Source organism: Suncus etruscus, chromosome 9 (genome assembly GCF_024139225.1).
Source record: "Suncus etruscus isolate mSunEtr1 chromosome 9, mSunEtr1.pri.cur, whole genome shotgun sequence".
In the NCBI taxonomy this organism is placed as follows: Eukaryota; Metazoa; Chordata; class Mammalia; order Eulipotyphla; family Soricidae; genus Suncus; species Suncus etruscus.
Genome location: NC_064856.1, coordinates 98,384,661 through 98,400,790, shown reverse-complemented (window position 1 = coordinate 98,400,790; position 16,130 = coordinate 98,384,661). Strand labels below are relative to the sequence as shown.

General features: G+C 33.4%; 2 protein-coding genes across 2 annotated transcripts; both read right to left on the bottom strand.

Annotated features, from left to right (window-relative positions):
- Positions 1-617: 617 nt before the first annotated feature.
- Positions 618-1,565, bottom strand: LOC126018617 (olfactory receptor 4C15-like). The gene has a single exon (XM_049780721.1). The coding sequence runs from the start codon at positions 1,560-1,562 to the stop codon at positions 618-620; it is 945 nt and encodes a 314-aa protein (XP_049636678.1). The 5' UTR covers positions 1,563-1,565.
- Positions 1,566-12,618: 11,053 nt separating this feature from the next.
- On the bottom strand, positions 12,619-13,554 carry LOC126017766 (olfactory receptor 4C15-like). Its single transcript, XM_049779819.1, has one exon. The coding sequence runs from the start codon at positions 13,552-13,554 to the stop codon at positions 12,619-12,621; it is 936 nt and encodes a 311-aa protein (XP_049635776.1).
- Positions 13,555-16,130: the final 2,576 nt, after the last annotated feature.

Here is a 16,130-nt window from a genome sequence, read left to right as displayed (position 1 = left end):
GGGGGACCATATGGGACGCCAAGGATTGAACCCAGGTCCATCTTGTATCAGTCACATGTAAGTAAACACCCTACCACTTCGCTATCACTCTGACCCCCAGTTTTGTTACTTTTCCATTGGCACTGTGACTTATAGTATTATGGAATCTAAACTGTTATAGGTAATAGAGTGTAATAGATGCAATGTTGCTTACTGCAATCCCACCAATAATGACTACATCCCTCCCCAATCATGTCAGGTTGATTCCAGTCCCTATTTAACTATAATCATTGTTATTTTACTCTAAATAATATTTAATTGATTATTTATTTTATAAGACATAACTGTTCATCACAATTTTTACAAATATATATTTTAATGTACATCTCAAGAAATACATAAATATTTCACAACTAGAGTCACTTTTTAAAAATTTAACAGTGAAAGTAATCAAAAATTACTTCTCGAAAGATTCATATTTTAACAATGATAAATTTTGGTCTTTTAAATAGAAATCCAAGAAATTATAGAACATTTGCTATCTGAGACCTATAAAATCAATCTGCAATGTTTTGTCATCTGTTATGCTGGCAATTTCTATAGACACATTCAAAGACAACGTTTTTCCTAACTATTGACTAAAACGTAAATCTATCTACTGAGGATATAAAACTAGTTTTCCACAATTTTTTCATGGCATTTTTCATTTCCTTATTTCTGAAAGTATAAATTAAAGGATTCATCAAAGGAGTTAACATGGTGTAGAATATTTCCACTATTTTATCAAAGGAGAAAGCAAATGGAGGTCGTGCATACTCATATATACATGGGACAAATAACATAATCACAACAGCAATGTGAGATCCACAAGTAGAAAGGGCTTTCCTTTGTCCTTCAGTGCTGTGACTTCTCAGAGAAAACAAGATGACGCCATAAGACACGAGCAACATGGAGAAGATGAGGATGCAAAAGAAGCCACTGTTGGCTACCACCAGAAGACCGAAGACATAAGTATCAGTACAGGCAAGCTTCAGTAATGGGTACAAGTCACACATGAAGTGATCAATGATATTGGGACCACAGAAGGGTAGCTGAGAAGTAAAGACAATTTGTATGATGGAATGCAGAAAGCCCCCTGTCCAAGCTACTCCAATTAGAATGCCACAGAGCCTTAAGTTCATGATAGAAGAATAGTGCAAAGGCTTACAGATGGCAACATACCTGTCATAGGCCATGGCTGTGAGGACAATCACCTCTGTTCCAACAAAGAAATGTCCAGCAAAGACCTGAATCAGACAGCCTCCAAAGGAGATAGTTTTCTTTTTATTGAGAAGATCAACAATCATTTTAGGGCCATTGACAGAGGAGATACACACATCCAGGAAGGATAGGAAAGTCAGGAAGAAGTACATTGGAGAGCTCAGAAGCGCTGGAGTGCTGAGGATGGTCACCACAATCAGCAGGTTTCCACTGACAGTTGCCATGTAGACAAACAGAAATAGGACAAATACTATTTTCTGAACATCTGGATTCTGTGAAAGTCCCAAGAGAACAAACTCAGTTATGAAACTTTGATTTTGCATATTTCCAAGGATAATCTCAAGGCTCTAGGAGCAGGCATACAGAACCTGCAATATAATAATCAAATGTTCACATCAGACCTTTGCATTTATACATATATAGCAATATATATCATAATTATCTTTCATGCTCTGTACTATTTTGAGATACAAAATTATGTTTTAAATGTGGTAGTGTAAGAAAGCAGACAAAAATACAGTGATAGAACCATGTCATTACGATAGCTTTAACTTCCATAAATGTACATGTGGTGACATTAAGATATACCTTTATGTGAATAATTAATTCTAATTGCTTAATAGGGATTTTTTGTATTAGCTAAAAGGAGTTTTTTAAATTAATTTTTAGATACTTGAGCATTTTTAAATCACTTTGAATGAAATTTTTTTCTACTCTACCCTTTTGTTTACATGTAACACAGCATTTTGTACTCTATATTTTCTATTTTCTATTTTGTGATCTGACAGCTTACTGTATATATTTTTGCTTCTAGATTTTTTTTTATGATCATAGTCATTTTTTTCTATCTAGTATAATTAGTTTACAGGTTTGGAACTAGCATGCTAACATAATGTACCATTTATGCTAAATATTCTAATTTTTGTAAATTTTATATCTTGTATCTAAATGTTGTATAGTATCTTGTAGCTATATTTTGCATCCAATTTTCCTACTCTAAGAATTGATTTGATATCAATTTGGCTCTCACTACAACAAAAAAAGACATATTTTGCTCAGTTTTGTCTAGAAAATTCTACGGTCTTTCTTTTCTAGATAATCACATTCTTTATGTGCCATCTGTGATCCCAGATGGCTCTTAGATCCTGTAGATATTATTTCTAGGACCCCAGTTTTTCTTAGTGCTATGACCTTGGAATTAATCTTTCTGGTATCCTAATGAAGCACAGTAATTTTTTTCTATTCATTTTTGCAACAAAATATTTTCTAATTGCTTAATCATTCTGAAAGCAATGGAAATTTCAGTCTTTACCTTTAAGGAGAAACAATATTTTAAATAATATAAAAATTTTAGCAGGTTAACTTTAAAATTAGTTTGGAAGTGGAATTAAGAGATAGCTCAACAATGTGGAATATTTACAGGATGCCTGGGTTTGAGGCAACTACTCAGTTCCCAACACTAGTAGTGATCCCTAAGCCCAGACCCTGAGCACCCCAGGTATAACAAACTCATGAGCACGCCAGGTATAACACAAAAGTCAAAAAATAAACAATCTTTGAGGTTTGGGATTTTTTTGTACTACACATAAATTAATTAAGGTGATGTTACATGTACTTACATTAAGTCATTCTAAAAATACAGAATTCCATTTTTCATGATATTTCCTGTAAATTCCTTAAAACCACTAGTAATGTGATCTCATATCATTGCTTAAACTATTAAAGATTTATTCTATGTCTATTTACCTAAGCATATTACTTTACATGACAATTAAGGAGTTATAGTTCTTTCATATTTCAGATTCTTTTCTTTACTCACAGTGAGCTTTGCTGTTTTATTTAAATATTTGAATTTTGATGCATTAGAACTGATGGATTTTTTAAAGCTTTTTCCCTATTTTTCTATTTTCTCTCTCTATATATAAATGCATTTTTAATTTTATGTTTTTATGCTGAGTTTATTTTTACCTATTTATTTTTATCATGTTATTTTGCACCTATAGTAGGGTAAACATTTACATATCTTAATATTTTTATTACTTTATTTAATTAAACATGCTTAGATTTTCAATTTTAAGACTAAAACATTAAATAAAAATTTAAATAACTGTTTTAAAATTTATGCTATTCTTATGTCAATAAGAATTTTTGGTGTTGTTTTGTTTTGTTTTTGGACCACACCGGGTGACTTAGTTTGTACTGCACTTATTTTTTGTGTGTTTTTGCTTTTTGCGCCACACTCAGTGATGCTTAGGGGTTACTTACTCCTGGATATGTGCTCGAAATAGATACTGGCTTGGGGAACCATATGGAATGCCAGGTATTAAACCTAGGTCCTTCCTGGGTCAGCCTTGTGCAGGACAAACACCTTACCTCTGTGCTATTGCTCCAGCCCCAGTCAACAGGATTTTAATATATATATACCACTGAATGGTATATTTTATCCCAATACTCTATAAAGTATAAAATATATTCTAATTACATTAATATTCTTCACAAAACTTCTGAAATCTAAAATACCTGAATGAGAAGAGATATTGTGAGTCCTATTAAATCAAAGCATAAAAAGTACAAACTAAGGGGCTACAGCAGGATGGACCTTGGTTCAATCCCTGGTGTCCAATCTAGTCTCCAAAACCAGGAGTAACCCCTAAGCATCACTGAGTGTGGCACAGAAAGCAAAAAAAAAAAATACACAGAAATAAGTACATTACAAACTAAGTGCTAATGAATCTAAGACAAAATGAGGCATGCTAGATTTCTAACAATAATAACTCCAACCACATTACCAAAATATTTGTCTTCTTCTACAAATATTAATAAATGTTTATAATATCACAGATGTTATCCAGCTGAAATAGGCATGTTCTTATATTTGAGCTTACAGATCCTTTGAATTGTAAATATAGTATATATTTAGAAAAATAAAATATATAGAGTCAGAAAAGTTAAGTGATTTACACAGTTCAATGATATGCTGTCATTGCACTAACTCAGAAACATGGAATATAATATTCATTGTTGTAAGTGCTATATCACTAATTTTAATTTTTCCTGAAAATACAAAACTACAAAATGATAGATCTCACCAGTGTCGATCTCTTGAAAATTCAGGTGAACTTTTTGATGCCAAACTCCTACCCTCTATGGATAAATATCCATTCAGAGAATGGCAAATAAGTAAATTTACTTCCAATTACTGTTGCTACTTCCATGAGGAAGATGAAGATCATCTCTGGATGGTGAAATAGAAAATATTCATCCTTGCTTATGCAGTGCTGTCTTCAACATGATGTAGAGACACTACAGATGCCAGAATTACCTCGTTGGTTTTTAAAGAGGCTTCCCTGAGAAACTGTGACCCTTTAGATTTATCTCTAAGTTTCCCTAGGGATGTGGTCATTTCCAAGCAAAATGGTTGTCTAGTACTGTAAAGTAACTAAGATTTGATGCACTTAACTAATTAGTTAACTAATTAGATTTTTCCCTTTTTCTTCTTTATAACTTGATTAAAAAAATACAAAAGTCATTCTTAGGTTTCTATTTGAAGATGCTCTCATACTCATCAGCAAAAAATGCTTGTTATTAATAGATAAAATATATTTTTAGAATAAGGCTGAAATTTCACTGTATTTATAAAAACACCCATCTAAAATTCCAGGGTAATGCTCAGCAACAATCTATAAGAAAAAGTTTGGGGATCAAAGAGCTAAATATAAATAATTAAAATACAATGCACTTTCACATAAGGATATTTTAATGAGGTCAATTACCCTATATAGTTTGTTTAATGTAAGAAGCAATTAACAAATATTTCCTATTATCTATAGAAATAACTACTCAAATTAGAGATGCTCTTTATTTGGTTTTAGTTTTGGTTTTGGGCCACGCCCCAGTGACACGCAGGGGTTACTCCTGGCTATGCACTCAGAAATTGCTCCTGGCTTGGTGGGGCTATATGGGACGCTGGGTGATTGAACCGCAGCAATGCAAAAGCCCTACTGCTGCACCTTTGCTCCGGGCCCCTAGAGCCGCTCTTTCTAAAAGAATATGTTTGACTGTCTATCAGAAGAGACAAGAATTTGTCCATAATCATGAGACATTTCTCTATATTAATAGTGTGACTAATAACTAAACAAACTTTCATTACTTAGACCCACAATTAATTTGCTTTTCGGTTTTGAAGAATTTACTGTGGACCTATATCTCTGAATTCTTGCAAATGTTTGTTAATGGAGGGCCGGAGAGATAGCATGGAGTAGGGCATTTGCCTTGCATGCAGAAGGATGGTGGTTCAAATCCCGGCATTCCATATGGTCCCCCGAACCTTCCAGGAGCGATTTCTGAGCGTAGAGCCCGGAGTAACTCCTGAGCGCTGCTGTGTTTGACCCAAAAACCAAAAAAAAAAAAAATTCAATAGAAAATATTATATTATATCTAACCATAAATTGCATATGTTATATTCATAGTATTATGATGTGTAATATGTATCAATACAAATAATAATTAATATTAAATAGTTTATAATAATAAAAATATTGATTTTGACTATATCTCTGAAATTTTTTCCTATGCATATAAATGGGATGTATTATATAATCATGTTTTATACAGTATTAATAAATTATATATAATATTAATAGCAATATAGATTATTAACATAGCAATAATTATCATACATTTATATTACCAAAATATTAAATAAGAGGCCAAATATATTGATTTCTATGTACACGGTGCTTTCTATACATTACATCATTTAATCCTAAAAATATTATTTTTATAATAACCATTTATGACCAAGAAAGCTCAAACTTACAGAAGCCTTAAAGCTAAGAAGTGGAAGATTTAACTACAGTTAAACAGAATTCACTATAGTTAGAATTTAAGCTCAGAACAGTTACCTTTTAAGTTTTATCCTCAGAGCTACGCTTAAGTCTTAGATGACCAAAGCATTGGGACTGAACACCAAGCTAAACACCCAAGTCCCTCCTTTCTCAAACACATGTTTCTATATTCTTTGAGAGACCATCGAGTGAGATTCTAGATAACAGTTTATTTTCCTCCATTTTTCATTTATTATTTCTCTTTCATTGAGCTTCAGTTTCCCTTCTCATCTAAAATAGAGATGATGGAGCTGGAGCGATAGCACAGTGTTAGGGCCTTTGCTGTACACGCTGCTGACCTAAGACGGACCTCGGTTGGATCCCCTGAGTTCCATATGGTCCCCCAAAGCCAGGGGCAATTTCTAAGTGCATAGTCAGGAGTAATCCCTGATCATTATTGGGTGTGGCCCATAAAACAAACAAAAAAGTATTAAAATAGAGATGGTGATATGAACATTTACCAGAAAATTTAGAAGTTGGACGTTTCTATGCAGATAGAACACTGGCATGGTGAGTTGGAATATTTTAGTACCACTCCCCTACCATAGTCTACCTTTAAATTACTAAAATCATGGAGGAAAGTATCTGATAAGATTTTTTAATTTATGGGCCGGAGAGATAGCACAGCAGTAGGGCCTTGCATGCCGACCCAGGAGGGACCCTGTTTGATTTCTGGAATCCCATATGGTTCTCAGAGCCTGCCAGGGGAGATTTCTTTTGTTTATTTGTTTTGTTTTGTTTTTTGGGTCACACCCCGTGGCTTTCAGGGATTACTCCTGGTTCTACACTCAGATTCCTGGGATGCCAGGAAGCAAACCACTGTCTCCTGGGTTTGTAAGGCAAACTCCCTACCACTGAGCTATCTCTCCAGCCCGAATTTCTGAGTGCAGAGCCAGGAGTAACTCCTGAGCAAAGCTGAGTGTAGCCCAAAAACCAATCAATCATTCAATAAAGTTTAAAAAAAAGAATTTTTAACTTAAATCTCACTTGCACTATGATCCTCGTTGATGCAGTTTTTTTGATTATTTTATTATTTAAATTGGCACTGTGATTAATATATTTGTAAATAATAGAGTGAATACATGAAATGTTGTTTACAATCCCACCTCTAATGACCAATTCCCTCCACCAGTCACCTCAATTTCATTTCAGCCCCAATTTATCTACTTAAAATACAAATTTTGTTAGTGTTATTTAAATTTTTATTTAGCTAAAACACTGTGATTTATAGTTATTCATAGTTGGGTTTAAGCATACAATGTTACAACCCAAATCCCATTACAGATACCAATTTTCCTCCACCAATATTCCCAGGTTCCCCATCCTACCACCTCATCCCTAGTATGCATATTGACAGGCACCTTATTAAATTGGCTTATTAAAGTTTGGGTTTCATGGTCTCTGTGTAGTTGACTCTGTGGTTTGGATAGTTATCTCTTTGTTTTCTTAAAAATATTGATGTACCTTAATTTCTTTGCCCCTTGTCTCTGTTGCTTCTCATCCAACCCTCCCAAAATTTCCACTCAATTTCTTCCCTTTTCCTGTCTGTACTCTTGGGGTCATGTGAGACCTAGACAATCCCCTATGTAAACCATTGTATCTCCTCAACCAGTTTTTCTAAGTGCACATATAAGTGATACCATTCTGTGGTTAGGCTTCTTCTAACATAATTTAACATTCTATCTTCAATTTCCATTCATTTTGCAAATCATTGCATGATTTCATTGATCCTTACATAGTATTCTATTTTGGGGTATATGCCTCTTCTTTATGATCTACTCTGTTATGAGCAATTAGATTGATTCTAAAACTCAATTATTGTACTGAGTACTGCAATAAATAATGGCATTGACATGTCCTTTTGAATGTTTTTCTGTCCTGGGAGTAGACACAAAAAATAGAAATGTTGGTCATATTGCAGCTCAATTCTAAGTTTACTGAGAACTCTCCATACTGTTTTCCAAAGAGTTGAACCAGGCAACACTGCCACCTCACCAACAGTGGATGAGATTCCTTTTTATTACATCTCCAACAACACAGATTGGCCCCTGTATTTTTGATATGTGCCACTATCTCTGCTGTGAAATAGTATCTCATTGTTGTACTGATTTCAATTTCTCTAATAATAAACTATGTTGAGCAATTTTGCATGTGCCTGCTGGCCAGCCATTGGTCTTTCTCAGGAAAAGTCTCTCTCCCCAGTTTGGATGGGTTTTGTTGTTGATCTTTATATATCCTGAATATGAACTCTATATGATGTGTTGACTGCAAATATTTTTTTCCATTCACTTAGGTGTCTTTTAGTTTTAGCCCATTGTTCTTTGTCCATGCAGAAAAATTTTAATTTGTTGTTTCTTTTTGTCAAGGAAAAAATTTTAATTTTTAATAACAATATTATAGTTTGAGTTTTTTTCTTAAAGAACTGTTGATTCTGACAGATCTACCTTCCTTTTATATCATCCCCTAAAATTTTTGCTTCTTTAATCTAGTTCCAATGTTTTGTCAACGTTCAATATCCTCCACTCTCTAGAATAAAGTTGTACTTTATACTAAATATTATTGAAAGCATACACTATGTGTCTTTGTCCTCCTCACTTACTTCATTCAAGCATGAAATCTTCCAGATTCATCTATGTTTTAGCAAATTCCAAGCAGATTTTGACTGCTTGGAATTTTAATGTATTACAAGTTAATTATCTACTCTTCTGTCTTTGGAACCCTGGCTTGTTTACATACCCCAGCTATTTTACTAAGTGCTGCATCAAATATAGGTGTGAATGCATATTTTGTAATGTATGTTTTTGTGTATTGGGAGTAGACACCAAGAAATAGAAATTCTGGGTACAGAAAGATCTTTTTTCAGATTTTCAGTTAGAGGGGTACCATTTTCCTTAACATTTTGAAAGACTTTGAGGAGTTTAAGCAGTGAGTATTCTTGCATTTTTAATAAACTCACCATTGAATCCATGGTTTTTATCATTAGGAGATCTATAATTATTACTTTAATATCTGCAAAGAGAAAATCTAAAATTAAGAAAATGAGAGAAGACCAGTCTGTATTAATATAATAACAAAAAGCACGTTATCTTTTCTTATCTAACATAGTAATTGGATAAATTTAATATATTTCCAAATTAAAATATTTAGATATTTGAGAGATAGTATAACAAGTAAGTTACTTGCCTTGGAGTCAGCTGATTTGGGTTTGATTCTTGGCATCCCATATAATCGCTCAAACCTACCAGGAGTAATCTCTGCACATAATACCAGTAGTAATTTCTGAGTACCCACAGGTGTGACCCACAAAAATTATTATTAAGTTAACTCAAAGTAGACATTATACATAAATAACTCATTTTTCAAATATTTTTCACATATTTATTCACAATTTCTAATATTATTTACACATATTTTATATGATAGTATCATATGAATTTTGGTTCTATAAGTCAAGGATACCTAAAGATAAGAAAATTGCTAGGGAGGTTCAAAAATCACAAAGAAATAGAGTTATGTATGTATTTATTGAATAGATATTTACAACATGTCTCTGAAAGTAAGTCCTCTTAATGATTATATGGTATTTCTCTATAGATAAATATAGACATAGCTATTCAAATTGATTATTTACCTCACTAATTTGCACAACATAAGAAGGGCTTTCATTTTCTTTTAAATAAGGATAAACTAATATCCCTAGAAAGAGTACTAGTGACACTAAAAACTAAAAGCTTCCAATACAACATGAATGAGTTCTTAAAACTGTAAATATAAAATTACTGATAACTATATAAATTCAAGAGTTTACAATCCTATAGAGAAGGAAAATCAAAGCAAAGGAATTCTCATTTGTGGGAAGAGAAACAGTAAGGAGGTAATAAAGATGATCATGAGAACTGACTTTCAGTTGGAAGCATAGTACTTGGGGAGATGAAGGGATAGGATAAGGAAGAGACTACCTCATTGGTGGAAGTGTTCAACAATAGGAAGAATAGGATGTGCAAGCTAGTTTTATGCATGAAACCCTCTCAAATGTAATACTGCATAGAGACAAACTTGTGAAAAATATAAAAGAGCCTCTAATAGAGGCAGATTGGTGAAAGGAAGGCCTCCTTGACAGGAGGGTTGGGGCATTGACTGAGAGAAGTGGACATGTGAAAGGATTGTTGTAAATATGGTATCTCTAAAAGTGAACAATAGTGAATAACTTTGTAATTCAAGATTTCTAAATAAAATTAAAATTCTATAAACCAGTGTTTCCAAACTTTTTCCACCGTGGCCAAATTATGATCATGTTTCCTTCCTGTGAACCCAGCCCCAATCCTTCCAGTTTACACTTCTATGCTCAAGCTGTGAACTAACTGCATAATTCTCACCTGTGGCCTTCAGAAAGTTGGGGGTTCTCAAATGGAGCCTTCTTGTCCCTGGTTGATAAACTGATCTGAAGAGTCTTAAGCAAGGAAGTAGTGACTGACCTCCAAAAGAAAATAATGGCTGCCAATACTTCTCAGGTAGTTTGGCCTTGCTGATACCTCTGAAAGGGGGGATATATAAGGGTTCAGCTTGCTCTTAGGTAAGGAACTACGGGAGCCAAAAGCCACCCATATACTCTCTGACTAAAAAGGTCCAGCTCTGCAATTTAAGCTTATCAAACTTCCAAGCCACCAAATTTAGAACTATAAATCCTGGACACCACAATAGCTCATCGAGTGTCAGCCTAGTTGTTTCACAGGAAATCTAGTGGGAAAGTTACATGGTAACTAAGAAAACTCAGTGAGCCTTAACAACAACCTAGAAGATTCATGTTGCAGTAAGCACGGCTTAGAAAATCCTGGGGAAATCACTTCAGCAACACCAGGAAGAGGTAAAGCAATCATTTCAAATGGACCAGTATTGATCCAAGTTTTGTTCATTTCACTTTCCTCTGAAATAAAAATTTTATAACAAGTAATTTGAAATAAATTTGTGCCTGCATGAAGACAGGCTATGGTGATGGACAGTACATTGGTGACACTGTTAAAGGGAGGTCATACTCTGATGGGACCGGTGTTTGAATATTTAATGCCTGAAACATCCATATTAAAAACAACTTAGTAAATCACGGTGTGACAAAAATTAGGGAAAAATAAGAGGAGTAACATGCATTATTTTAGAGTAAGAAAGATGGAATCTCCATAATATCTACATTGATGTCAAAACAAAAAGTTCTGATTTCAATTTGTAGGCAGAGATTGGAAAACCATAAACTGTATAGATCTATTCATTTGCTAATCAAAGAGAAAATTTGAGGCCATAGAAACAGAGAAACAGTCCTTGACAATGAATTATCAAAGTTTGTAAACTAAAAATAAGACCTCAGTTGAGATGGATATCACCTCAGAAATCTTTCTCTAAATTCAGCCATTATTTCTTCACCCTTTTGGAAGTCACCACTAATAATATTTATAATAATTTGTGCTTTTCCCCAACAATGAATTATATCAAATTTTCCTTAGCTGGTTGGTATTTTAAGCAGTTAAAATTATATTTGACATCAAACTATTTTTGACACAATTACTACTTAATTTATATATATATATATACACTATGTGTTTTTAAAAATTACCTAGTCTACTATATTGTTACATTGGCAAAAATTAAAGAAAAGACAGGGCTATAAGGTACCAATTAAATTTCTAAGGGTCTTAAAATCCCAGAGTGTAGAGAGTAAATTCCATCATAGGAAATCTATAGAAATATCATGGAAGAACCCTTTTTTGTATTTAAAGAAAGGAAACCTACAATGTAAAAAAATTTTAAACATTAATGTCAGTTTCATGGTTCCCTGATTATCTCCACTGTGTGAGCATAAATACCAGTTAGAGGTAATAAGGATATTTTTTCTGAGTCTAGACAAGGTGTATGAATTCTGAGTAACTATAACTGATTATGGGGTGAATAAACTGCATGAAGATACATTTTGTAAAAATTTCTTTATAAATTATACATTGAAAGTAAGCATCTTGAATATTTTAACTTATAAATTGTAGTGTAAATTACACATTGAATGTAAACATTGTGAAGATACAAAAAAACCCAAAATTCTCAAACTGAAAAACTCTCTAGTATATTGCTAAATATTCAGTCTTTTCTCCTTGAAAAAAAAAAACAGTTTAGTAAGCTTCATTTACTTATTCATCAATATTTTAGTCTTTCTATATGATTAAAATTATGAATTAATAATAGAAATTAGTTATTATAATTCATTATTATTTTTCTGATGTTGCATTCTTGATATATATATACTATTAAACTCTATGCTTTCATATAAGGTTTTTAAGGTGCTTATTAGGATGATTTAGTTATCTAGGAATGAAAGAATTTTTTCTAGAACTCTTATGTATGTTATTAATTGCATTTTTATCTTTTTTTTTAACTAGTCTGTTCAGTAGGTTTTTTCCAAGGGAATTTGAGGTTTCTATACTTAAATGTTAAGTTTTTAAAGTTCAGAAGTTTACTTTTTATAAGATGGTACCATCAATGTATTCCATAATTTGCGCATTGAATTTTTTACTTCTTTATTTCTGAAAGTATAAACCAAAGGATTCAACAGAGGAGTTAGCATGGTGTAGAATATCTCCACCATTTTGTCAAAGCTGAAAACACTTGGAGGACGAGCATACTCAAATATACAAGGGACAAATAACAAAACCACTACAATAATATGAGATCCACAGGTGGAAAGGGCTTTCCTCTTTCCTTCAGTACTGTGCTTTCTCAGGGAGAACAAGATGACACCATAGGACACAAGCAACATGGAGAAGATGAGGATGCAGAAGCAGCCACTGTTGGCTACCACCAGAAGACCGAAGACATAAGTGTCAGAACAGGCAAGCTTCAGTAATGGATACAAGTCACACATGAAGTGGTCAATGATATTGGGACCACAGAATAGTAGCTGAGAAGTAAAGACAATTTGTATAATGGAATGCAAAAAGCCCCCTATCCAGGCTACTCCTATCAGAATGCCACAGAGCCTTGAATTCATGATGGAAGAATAATGTAAAGGTTTGCAGATGGCCACATATCTATCAAAAGCCATTGCTGTGAGGATAATGACTTCTACCCCACCAAAGAGGTGTATACAAAAAATTTGTATCATACAGCCTCTAAATGAGATGGTTTTCTTCTCAAAGGGAAGGTCAGCAATAATCTTGGGGGCAGTAACAGAGGAGACACACACATCCATGGAGGACAAGAAAGCCAGGAAGAAGTACATTGGGGAAGCCAGGAGTGCTGGGCTATTAAAGATGGTCACCACAATCATCATGTTGCCACTCACTGTTGCAACGTAGATGGATAGAAATAAAACAAATACTATTTTCTGAACATCTGGATTCTGTGAAATCCCCAGGAGGACAAATTCATTTACAAAGCTTTGGTTTGACATGACTTCCCAGTACAATTTCAGAGCTACCACATTTGGCATATAGAATCTGCAATAAAACAATAAGAAAATAATTTATGTTATCACATTCATAAGATAGTTCACCTATAAAAAAATCATTTTTCATATTTTTGTAATTAATGAGATGCAAACTAGACTTATTTTATAGGTGGTAGTGTGGGATAGCAAGCAAAAATATGGAGAGGATAAGATATTGTCTGCTATATAGCATATATATATATTATCCTCAATAAATATGTTAGCTACAACTTCTGTATGAAGCAAATCCATCATTGAAGAGGTTGAAAACTGTTTTTTATGTATAGCCAGCTCTGAACACATACTAGAATGTATTGCAAAGGGATCTCTGCATATTTCTATGTAGTTGACATGTTTATTTTTTGTTTTGATTTGGTTTTGTCTTTGTTTGTTTGTTTTGGAATTGGGGCACACCAGCAATGCTCATGGCTTATTCTTAGTTCTAAATTCAAGAATAATTCCTGTTGTGCTTGGGACCAGAGAGCATGCCTGGTGATAGAACCTGGCTTAGCTGCATGCAAAACAATGGCACTACCCTTTGTAAATTGTCCCAGACCCCTGGTGTCTTACTTGCTTAAACTACCTAGTCCACCAGACTCAAATAATCTTACAAGTATACTTATAATGTGTAAATTAAGAAATAGTGTGGAATATTAAGGTAAGCATTTTTAAACAATGTCTGCATTGTAAAGTAGGTGGGGGATTTGATTATTTTCCATCAATAATACAGACACAATCATAGTTTTACACCACAATTCATATTTTTCTTCAGGAGAAGGAGAGCTAAGAATGATTGAATATAATATTATTTGCTATCCAGTATGATGATTTTACATGTGCAAAACTGACTTCTGGCATCATATTAAATTTTATACTTTTTGAAAATTTTTAGGCTGTGCCTTGTCATGCTCCTGGCTCTATTTGCCTGCATGCAGGGATCACTCCTGGCACTGTTTGGGAGGCCTTAATGAAGAGCAAGCGCCATACTTACAATGCTCTCTCTAGGTTCCAAATATGTTAAAAATTTAATATATCAATCAAGAACCTTTCTACAAATAGATATGCCATGGATCCAATATTCTCTTTCTCTATACTCACACTGATAAAGCTTTCAGCTTTAATTCCGTCTTTAAGAAGAAACATAATACTTTATGATTATCTTATGCAATTTCCTTTCTAGACAACCACGGTTTTGTGAGCTATGGGTTTCCACCAAAATGGTTCAGAGGTCATTGGTACTGATATCAAGATATCCCTCATGCTATAACCTTGGAACTGGCTGCCCCTGTATCTTCATTACTCACACTTTCCTACCCATTTAACTCCTTCTAAAAATAGTAAGAAATTAGAGGTTGAATTGAAAAAAATAGGTTGATATTTAAAATAGATTTTTTTGTTTTGTTTTTTTTGGGGGGGTCACACTTGGCAGCGCTCAGAGGCTAATCCTGGCTCTACGCTCACAAATCACTCCTGGCAGGCTCTAGGGACCATATGGGATGCCGGGATACTAACCACCATCCTGCATGCAAGGCAAAAATCCTACCTCCATACTATCTCTGGCCCCTCAAAATAGTTTTGAGAATGGGAAGGAGATGTCTAGGACTGGATGACACCAGGTAGTACACACTATAGTTCTCTGAACAGCTTTGGGAATGACCCCCAATCATAGAACCAAAATTAGCCATTGAGTACTGCCAGGTAAGGCACCAAACAAAATGTCAATTTTATTGCAATGATATATATATATATATATATATATATATATATATATATATATAAATTTTAGATAAATATTTGTATGCCTATAGTGGCAATGTGGTAAATCAACAATACTGCAAGAAGAAAATAAAACTCTAGTATTAATCTATCCTGTCATATGCATTAAATTCATTATAAATGTAATCTGGAATTATTTTCTATTTAGAACAATGTATCATCAATTCTTTACATGTCCACATAAGCTGACAGCTGGAAATTATACACTCTTCAGAGTTCAGATTTTACTCACAATATAGGTTGCTGGTTAGTTAAATATTCAACTTTTAGTACATTAATAGTAGAATGTTAGTATTAATATTCCAGTATTCATGAAATGTATTTCCATCCTGATCATTTTGATTAATGTATTGATTTCATTTTCTGTTTGTGTGCCAATTGATTTCATTTAAAGTGAGGGATAAAACTGCTGTTATAATACAAAAGCACATACAACTTCTTTCATTTGTACATTTGAACAATGTAAGAGCAAAATATAAAATTATTTGCATTATCAATGACACTTATAAAATTTAGTGGGTTCTTTTATTTAAAGCCCTCTGCTTAGTGACTAATAATTTAACTTTTTAAAAAACTAGGCAGCACTTTTCAAAAAGTATTTAGTAATATTTTAGTGGTATATATATATGTAAAATATAAACTACACAAAATAATGAAAAACACCGAATTACAATTTCTCTACGTTAATATTATGTGTCCAACTTCTTAATCATAAATTACCAGAAAAAGAGATACTTTGTGATGCCTGCTAAATGAGTGCACTG